The following is a 10,474-nucleotide window of genomic DNA, read 5'->3' as shown; positions in this document are numbered from 1 at the left end:
ATCTGAAGTGCGGGTCATGGTCCAGGATGCCAAATCCGGGGTGATGACATCAACTCTGGAGGCGCCGGTTCACCTCACAGATGCAGGCACTCTGCCACTGATGGCATCCACTAACCAGGAGGAGGGATGAAAAGATGTACCACATGTGAGAAATTTCATTTAGTCAAAGATTCAGTTTTCCATTCCAAAACAAGTACAGATTTTTTTTTTATCAGCTCTAATACGTTTTAGTGAAGACTGTGTGGGGGATCTGTATATGATATATATGCACTGCATAGGAGAAAAAAGTGTCATAAATTACAGAACCTATCAGTGTATGCATGTACTTTTCATGACCATTTTGTCACTACACCTGCACTCTTGCCAATTAATCTAGCACCTCTATGGTCTATTCTAACATCTCAAACCTGTATACTGATCCAAATGGCTTTCCACTTCTTGGAATGAGCCTGTTACAAAATGGTTCATGTTTCTTCTAAATGTGGAAATTCCCCTTAAAAAAATTATGCCTGTTGGAGGCCCAGCGTGAGTGAGATTCAATCCAGAACATGTGACAACTTTTCCCTACAGGTTTTCAGGGTTCGAAATGGAAGGTTTGAACCACTGAAAAGTGGAGAATTCCTTACCCAGACCTGATTTCTACTACTGTAAAGCCATAAGATAGCAGTCTTTAAAGCTGTACTCATTGTTTCTCAGACTTTGGGGTTTAGGCCCTACCTCAGTAAAGTTAGCCAGTCTTGTGCCTCCCCTTCTGCCCCCCCTCTCCCTGCCTAGCCACAGCATTTAATTTGATGCTTTTGTACAAAACTTTTGCCCATAGTTTTGCCTCCACCAGGACCTTCACAGTTTGGGAAATGTTGCTGCATTAGGTTGTATTTGGCTTCCTTTAAAATCTTTACAAATCAATCTCATGTTAACTAAGATGCATGGTTACAGGGATAAGACAAGCAATTCCAGAATCCCTAGGTGGGCTTGGGGCATTTCTGTGTCTTCTTATGTCCTATCTTCAACACCTACAAGAGGAACACTAACTGGGGGGGAGGGGCATAGGGCAGCTCCCTATGGTGGATTCAGGATACCCAGCCGATACCCAGCTTCTACTGGCAGTATATGAGTAATCTGGAAGCAAGTGGTTGCTCATTCACAACTTCTGGGGTTAAGGAGACAATGTTCTTCCATAGCAAGGCAAGGAAGAATCCACTGCTAAGTGAAGCATGTGTTGCATCTATAGTCCTAGCAGAATACTATAGTGTCTTAGTGAGCAAGATGCCAACAAACTAAAAAAAAACAAAAACCACCCTGCACTGGACTAACTCTGTTTCCAGAGAACATTATTAGGTCTGAGATGGTAGTTTGGGCAACTCAGTCTTTGTTTTTTTTCTGCTCAGATTGTTAAAAAAGGTGCCAATGAGTTCCAGTTATTAAAGGATGCAGTGTTCATTTGTACTGAAAACGGTTTGGTACTGAGCCTGGGTCCTGGGTTATACAGCATATCTGTATACAAAATGCAAATCAGTCTGACTTTGAATAGATGCTGTTCCTGTCAAACTCAGGTGGAGTTTTATCACTAACTTTAGTAGTAGAAGGTTGTGGGGTCTGTGATCTTAGTACTAGCCCTCCTTTATGTAACCATTAACTTGCATTACAATATTATCATTCTGTCACACCAAGCAAGCAATAATTTTTGAGCTGATAAGTAGTGTGTAAAAGGATATCTTTGTTCTTTTAACTCCACTGTTAGCTATTATGCCCATTTTCCCGCTCTGGGACTGTGTATTCAGTTGCTGCTCCCTGTAGTTGAGTGTGAGTAAGGAGAATTTCTCCTGCTCAGTGAACAAGTAGCTAGTCCTTAGCTGACATGTTCCAAGGACGTTGCTGTTTGCATACCCACAGACAGAGAAGCAGGTGAAATGCTTGTGTGGATGGAATTGGGGACATCTGTACAAATGTGCTTGGCTGCTTAAATTCTTTTTTAAGAATCTGCAGTCCTTTAGGCACCCATCTCTTTCTCGTTTATTTTCCTAAGGAAAAAAGAAAAAGGCAGACAGAAATAGAAGACAAGAGGCAACAGCTTGAGGACCAGATACTTCAGCTGCAGCATTTCAAGGTAAGGGACTGATGCCAGAAACGATGGATTGACTAAATCTTTTATTATTAGACATGCAGATCACACGTCTGAAAGCTCGGAAGAACCTGCTCCGACATGAAGCAGCTTTCACTGCCGGAGCCTATCTCATCTAGCTAATCATGTCCTGTCTCTTCCTCATTCTGTATGTTTCTCATCCCCAGGACCCCATTAATGAAATGCTTTAGATTGCATAGAAGCAGAAGGGTGTGGGCACATACAGTATGTCTATAATATTATGAAATGCTGGTATTTATTATACACAGTGAAAAGACACCAATCATTGTGAATATGGGTGTGCATGGCATGGCTTCAGTGGGTTCTCTCTGACTACATAGCTGTTTTAGATTTTTCTAGTGCCTGTCATTAGGGGGGGGGGGGGTGTCTGTGTATCTGAGTGCATATGTATAAAGGTTTATTTGAACTGTTAAGTTATGAAGCATACATGTCACTGTAAATCTTATGCATTCATATATGCCAATAGAGGGGAAGGCACATGTGTATGTCGACATACAGATGTGCACTGATTTTTTTTCAGGCTGCTGAACAGCTCCAGGTTCCTTTCAAGCCCATAATAGCTGCAGGTGCTTAGCATTAAAGCATGTTGTCCCAGATATTTTTATATTTTTTGCTGCAGGTAGGGAAACTTGTCTTCATATGTGTATGTAAGTAAAGCAGAACCTTATACATACAATGCTTTTGTATCCAGTGAGTAAAGAGGCATTGTGACAAGATTTGGGGGCCAACTATTGCCAGACTAATTTTGGCAAGTAATCCTATGGAAATCATTGGAATTATTCACCTGAGTAAGGCACCTTTGATCCATCTTTGCACCAGGGATCCTGGAGTTTACTTTTGAAATAATGGGATTATATGCTATGTTTTACACACAAAATACATACTTCAGTGTGTGCATGTGCATGTGTGTATTCTTTACTGATAGCATACTCTATATATTTTCTTGTGTATGTGCATGCACACTTGGGAATCTGGGTGCAGAGTATATTTTGTACACACACTCTCAAACCTTAGATCTAAAGTTATGCTACACACGTCTTTTCCTGTATCTCTGTATCTCCTTCATATGGTTTTTTAGCCTTGATTGCATTTTTTGTAGACATAATGCATTTAAAAGTAATTGATTGCAGCCTAAGCAAATGCTCCATCACTGTCACCATAAAGCTACGGGTGACACACATCTTCTGTGTGATCAGTCAATAACATGATCGCGTTTCTGTGGGGCGGCATGAGTTGCCATTTTGTTCAGGCTGCCATTAGATACCAGAGAAAGAAAATTTCTTCTGGCTACCACGATTTGATGTAGCACAGCAATAGCATGCATCTCCAGTGATATCTTTGCATTTTTTAAGCTGACTGGCATTTGTAAGCTGGCTATCTTCTTTGTCATACTAACTGTTTCTAAGCAAGCTGACTTCAGCTTTTTATGAAATCCTTGAAACAAATGTCTTTGGGAAGCTTGTTCCTGGTGACTTCATTATTCCGCTGTATTTTCTTTGTGTATATGTAGCTAAAAAACATTACCTCCTCAGGTAAAATCTTGTAGGGTATTTTACTGAGTCAGCTATTTGGCTGGTGTAAATCAGGGATGTCATGTTGACTTTCAGTCCACTATGTTGATTTACATCCATACAACCTATTCCCCAACTGACACGAACTGACTTTGGTAGTTGTAGGTTGGAGCAAGGCCAATAACTGGTTAGTGGTTACAGTTAGGGAAGTTCAGTGTAAATCTTTCCCAACACAAATGTGAGCTGTATTTATATCTCTTTAATTTTGGGGCTGAGGACATATACTTGTACTGGGGCTTTGTACTAGGCCTGACACTGACAAAAGGGGCTTATACCGAGGCTGCCAGGAAATGAAGTAACAAGTGGCTCTGATTATAGCAGCCTTGTGGGCTGCCTAAATTATGCCCTGGTCCCCATAGGCAACATACTAGCAGAGGATAGATGAGAGGCCCAAACACATCTGCCATACTCAATGATGCTTCTAAATGTGCCTCCACACTGCGGGCTCTCGTGAGGAGCGATGGGCCTGTCATCTCTATGCCTGATATTCGTAGAAGGCACTTATTACTGTTAGGCCTTTCCAGGAGGAAAGGTCAACCTCCTGCCCTATAGTTGAGTAAAATACATAAAAAAAAATAAAAATAAAAATAAAAAAAAGAGAGAGTGTAGCAAAGGAGGACCCTAAGTTCAAGAAAGGAAATCCCCATGCAATGACTCCAAGTGCACCTGATTAGCCCTTTGAACATAGTGGCCATTTGTAGATGTGCTCACCATTTTGTAAACCATGTTAACTGTTCAAATGACTGGTTAATAGATGATCAAGAAGGTTTGCCCCCTTTTCACAAACCAGTAGCCCATGTGCTTGGGCAGAATTGGGGACTTGGTCAGGATACTGATATTTAGTCAGGTGAGATGGCACATTTGACTTTGTAAAGGTGTTTACTTTTGACTTGGTAAAGGCTGGGGGAAGGGGACAACCTATGTTGTGTTGCAAAAACCCAATTTGCAATGCTTATCTGCATGCCTAAGGAATGCTTATCTGAGTTCCTAAAGACTGTTTCTCCTAAAAGCAATACTGTATATACATGTTCATTAATACAGTTTAAATTGCCTAATTTGGAATGCCCTAGTCTGCCCTTTAATCCTCATTCAATGAGGATTAGTTAATTTGACTGGAGCCAAATTTAATTCAGACTACAGACGTCCGCACATTTATAATGACAGCTGTAGTCCAGATTAAACTTAGAAAAACGTAATATCTAGAAATCAGAGTCTTCTGGATCTAACTACCCTAAATGCCTGGGCCATTTTAGCAATTGCTTGTTCTTACACTCTTCAGGCAAAGCAGTTTATATTTGATATTCTCCAGCACAAGACACAGCCAGGTTATACATAGTTTTGGCAGTACAGCTGTTCACCAAAATTTGTTTGGGGCATAAGAATGCACTTCTATTTGTTTGCTTCTTTGTATGGAAGCAAACAGGGCCAGCAGATATGTGTATTTGCACAGCAAATTGTAAGTTAGTGGTCCGTTATATGGAATTGTAGCAGATGATGGCTGTAGAGACAAAAATCAGTGTCTTCAAGGTTCATTACCACAATGCTGTTGTATCAATCTCTAAACTCCCAGAACTGGATTTTTACCTCCTGGGCAGATTGCTGTGATTCCTTTAAGTCAGGGAATTTCAGACAACTCACACCAGCTAAGATTACAGCCTATGAGTTCAGACACAGATGCAATTAAATAGTTTAGCTTTCCTAACCCTGGATAGAAGATTGGTTTGTTTTGTAAATTAAATGGATTTCAGCAAGTTTGATATTAGGTATTTGTCCTTGGCCACAAAAACATTACAGACTGATTTAGCAAACTCTCATACCTATGTGAAGTACTGAGAGATTCTTAATGTCAGTGTAGATCACAGCATGAGGACTTTATAGAGATGTTCACTAAAACAAGCAATATTGGGAATAAACTTCCAACTGTTATAGCTGCATTTATTTCATCATGTATGATAGCTGGGTTGAGTTAAGGGTGTTTATCTCAGAATTTTAGTCACCTTTACTGCTGTACTGGCATGGTTCATTCTTTGTGATATGCAACAATATTTTTATTAAAAAAAAATCTGCTGTGTAAAATGATGCATTTAATTACTTAATAAGAGTTCTGAATGCTACATGAATCTGGTTAAATACAGACAATTAATTGCCTTGAAATATGAGCATTTTAGATGAGATTACCTGCCGTTCTCAAGTGGTTGAAAGCAATTAGTCTCTGGCTGCATGCATCACAACACAGTCAGTCCATTCACATTTCTTTTGTTATATACCTGGGTAAGCCTGATAAACCTGATGTTAATGCTGACTATGATTTGAGGCAGTATATTGTATTGTCTATGTAGTAAGGCTTGGAATTAGTAATACACATTTTGTATATACGTGGTGTCTCACACAAAGCTTTTTACAAACACCTTTGAGAATTATGTAAATGTTCTTTCTACTTTCTAGATGAGGAAACTGAGGCACAAATATATTGTATAATTTCCCATGATGTGTCTCTGCAGAGCAGGGAACAGGTTTTAGATCTCTGGATTCCCCAAGTATGCTCTTTACCCACAATGTGGTCCACTAATGGCTGGAAAAAGCAATGTGTGGGGCCTCAACTTGCAGAGCTGTAGAGCCTCTGAGGCATTTCTTCCACTCTTGAAACAGCTCAAGGTAGAGAAAGCAACTTAAAGTCCCTTCCTCTGGGACAGCATGGTCTGTGCTGCTCTTCTTGATGCTACAGTACAAAATCTCACACACTTGACCAGGTTAATTCCTCAATGCTCAGGCATTCTTCCCCTCTTTAATATTATACAATTTATCATTATGATACATCATATCTTTAACTCAGCACTGACACATGCTAGTATGACAATATCAGGGCTGGATAAATAAAGTCGAAGATGAGGTTTTACAAGATTCTTTACAGCGTAGGTTAAAAAATGAGCAAATTCCAGATGACTGTTAGTTTCTTATGCCACGTGACTCTAATTCCATTATGTTAACTGTTGAATGTTTTGACATCTGGTAATGGTTTTGTTTGTGACGGTGTATCCTGAAGGTAGCAACTGCTTCCAAGAAATTATTTCATCAGACTTCAGCAGAGAGAAGGAACTCCAGTGGTGATATGACCTACTTCTAAGAACTGTAGTACAACCATCATAGTATGGTTTCCAAGATCTAACTGCCTATTTAGTTAAATGAAATATATATGACAGCTTACAATGTATGCAATCTGGTGACTGCCAGTAATATAATAAGCAACACTGTAATACTAAACTTACCCACTGAATGAAAAATTAGTTGTTATAATGCATTAATTTATCTCACAATTCTCTTATACGAAGGATATCAATATTGTGAATTTCTCTCTGTATATTTCTCAATAACTAAAATACATAAGCACTTAATCTGCAATGTAATTTTGCTTCCACTTTAGAGAGGATAGGATTTTTAATGGTATAGAGGTTCTACTAATATATGGTTTTAACTTAAATGTCTTAATCTAAAAAAATGTATGGCTTTTCTTTTCATTTTTTCTTTTTTTTTTTTTTACTGTATGATCACATGGCTCTCTTTCACTTATTCCACTCTTAGAAAAAACAGCTGTGAGAGAATACAAATGAGCTTCCATATGTGACAGTTTGGAAAGATGAAGGTAACATTTGCACATGAATAATTCTTAATTTATACTTCATAAATTATCCTAGAAAATTAACTCTTAAGCCTTAACCCAGCAAAAAAGCCATTACAAATATTTGTCAATACTTACTTTCATTAGCCTTAACATTTGCTTATTATTACGAAGCAAGATATATGCCATCCACACTTTAATATAAATAGTGTTGCCATTTTTCATGCACATAATGAACCAAATTCGGCTCTCCCTTATATCAGATAAACTCCCTAGATATGTAAAGGCCCCCCACTACCATGGCATCTGGTATCTCTCATCATCACACTCCGAGTGACTCTCAATTTTTTTAACTCATTATCCTCACATCATCTATACGGGCTGAGCCGGTGCTATTATTTCCATCTTAAAGACTGGGATGAGGCACAAAGAGACTAAGAACTAAATCCAGAAATGCATTTAAGTGTTGCAGTTGCTGAGCGATTAAACCTTTGGCTGCTAGAGTGCTAACCAGAGTTCCTGGCAAAGCTCTGCAAAATATGTAAAATGCATAGGACCACAAAGCTTGTTTGAGAAGGAGAAGGACACACATGGGCTCCCTTTTTTTCTTTTAATTGCACCCTAAGCAACTGCAATGGACATTGAATCAGCACAAAATTCATCTTGCTCTCTTGTGAATTAAGATTAATGCAGAGATTTCTGATTGGTCAGCATCAGCAGGCAGAAAAGAAGATCAGGCATCAACAGTCTGTCTCACCCTCTACCTACTGAACTAGACATGCTCATCTGAAGCACGTAAACTGCTAATCCCTCTTCTAGTTGGTCTGGTTCTACACAAAATGAGAGAATAGGACATAGCTCTCATTTAGTTTTTCAGCCATTCATTCAACCTTGTCACATAAGTTGTCTTGCATAACATTTCGTTTGTTCATTAATCAGGCTCTAATATAATTTGCATATACTGGGCTCCCCTATCTTGCAAGTTCAAGGTGACTTTTGTACTTTCTGACATATGTGACAGTCTGAAATGGGCAGCTGTAATGCTGGTTCTCACAGTATTGTTGCATTTGAGCTGCCAGATAATGATGCCTGGAATACTCCTCTATTGTACGATAGAAGAGTACAGGTATTTATTATGGAAAGTATTTTCAATGACCACCTTCCCTAGGTACCGTACTGCTAGATACCAGCATCACAGGTGAAGGTTCTGGTTAAATGAAATTTCAGTGATCCCAAGTATAAGGAAAAAAGAATTGTATTTCCTGTATGAAGGCACTTCATGGGAGGAGAAGGGGCACTATTATCTTTGATAAGAGTGACGAAGCTGCCACAAGTGTAATGGGCAGTAGGGGTGTGCAAAACAGGCTGTATTCGATTTGGATTCGGCCTGAACTGGGGACAGTGATTCACTTCGTTGATTCAGATCACTGTCCCTGATTCGATTCAGCTGAATCCAACTCTGAATATTCAATGCTGATTCAGAGAATCAGCGGTTCAGCCATAGACACAGTTTTAAATATTTTTTCTACATGTCTCGAGGTACCGGGCATGGCTTGTGAACGGTGTGATGCTGGGGCGGATGAAGCGTCCCTCAGGAGTGCAGGGCAGGAGTGGGGGGCTATGTGCACTTGGCAGAGAACACATAAGTGGACTGGAAGTGCTTCTGGTCCACTGCCGGGTCTGCTGGCAAGCACCCTGAGGATCCCCCGCGCTCCTGTGGGGTACTTCATCTGCCCCAGCATCTCAGCATTCACAAGCCGCCTGGTACCTTGAGGTATGTAGAAAAAACATTTAAAGCTGTGTCTATGTCCGAATTGTTGAATGTTTGTGAATCAATTTTGAGGGTTCCGATTTGATTTGGAGAGATTAAAGGATCTCCTGATTTGATTCAGATTTGGAGATTCAGCCACTGAATCAGGCCAAATTTCCACCGAATCGAATCAGGGACCGAAGCTTCGCACAGCCCTAGTGGGCAGCCTCTCTAGGTAGCACGTGGCAGATCAGAGAGGGGAAAGCAGCATAGGGCAGATAGGAAAGGAAGCAAAAAGCAAAGCAGCAGATGGGTCAGGGAGCAGAGGGCAAGAAAAAGAAAGCACAGAAGCAGCTCAGGCAGAGGAAGGAGGTAGGAGTGGAAGGTGCAGGTTAATTTATGGCACACCTACCAAAAACATTGTACCCCCCTCCCCACTGATCTGTGAAATCATTTATCTCTCTGTTCAGGTCATGGGAGGAAGGCCACATCCTTCTCTTCTTCCATTCAATGGAAATAGGGTGTGGCTATATTGCGTCCCTGGTGCATTCAGGGGAGAGATACTCTGGAGCACACACCCTCCACCTATTCCTGCTTGCATACTCCAATACCAGAAATGTCATACTTTACTGATGCCATTGCAGAGGTATCTCCTGTGGCTGCTCTCAAGTGTGCTGTAAACAGAGGCCTTCACCTCACACCAGGATCAAAGCTAGTAGACAAAGTGCATTCAAGAGCATCCATCCCTGAGACTAGTGGAGACGTGGTGCAGAACTTCCATAACAGGCCCAAGAAGCATGGCAGCCGTAAGCAACACATTTTTTTAATGAGGGTAGATCAGAGGAACAGAGTTTTGATAACATTGTGGAGTATTTGGAATTCCATCGGTGCCAAAGGCCTTTCTATTCCTCAGATGCTGAGAATAGTCATGGATGCAAGTCAGATGCTAAGTGCCAGTTCCTCAGCTAATGTCAATTAGCAGAATGCCATTGAAATTAACATGTGACACCAATGCTTATGGACTATTCCATCCAAGCCATGGTGGATTAGAATACAGAGCAGCAGGGACTAAGGGAATAATTGCCTATTCTCCCCATCTCCTGGGAGATAACTTAGACCAGGGCTAACCTGCAGCACATGTACCACAAGTGTCTGTGTGTAGTATGTAGCAGAGTGGCAGATAGGGCATGGATCATAAAGCATTGCTGCAGATCAGGCAGGGGACGTGGGGTAGGAGGCAAAAAGCAAAGAGGCTGATTGGGCAGGGAGTACAGGGCAGGGAGCAGAAAGCAGAGCAGCAGATTTGACAGGGGAAAGGGATCAGAATGGCTTTTGGGAACAGTGCAGGGCTAATTTGTGGCATGCCTGGCAGAAAAGTTGACCCCCGCTGGTTT

The 10,474-nt window shown here is 40.8% G+C and overlaps 1 protein-coding gene across 2 annotated transcripts in view; it reads left to right on the top strand.

The window, feature by feature from the left end:
* Positions 1-10,474, top strand: part of LOC109297363 (A-kinase anchor protein 2-like) — a 557,784-nt gene that overhangs the window by 111,259 nt on the left and 436,051 nt on the right. For both annotated transcript variants that reach the window (XM_019517063.1, XM_019517064.1), the window contains exon 2: positions 2,027-2,107. In XM_019517063.1, coding sequence (XP_019372608.1) covers positions 2,027-2,107 — 81 coding nt within the window. The remainder of the gene's footprint in view (positions 1-2,026; positions 2,108-10,474) is intronic.

This window comes from Gavialis gangeticus, unplaced genomic scaffold (genome assembly GCF_001723915.1).
Source record: "Gavialis gangeticus isolate Ggan-Ray unplaced genomic scaffold, GavGan_comp1, whole genome shotgun sequence".
NCBI lineage: Eukaryota > Metazoa > Chordata > Crocodylia > Gavialidae > Gavialis > Gavialis gangeticus.
The sequence above is the reverse complement of the archived record's forward strand: the minus strand, read 5'-3'. Positions and strand labels throughout refer to the sequence as shown.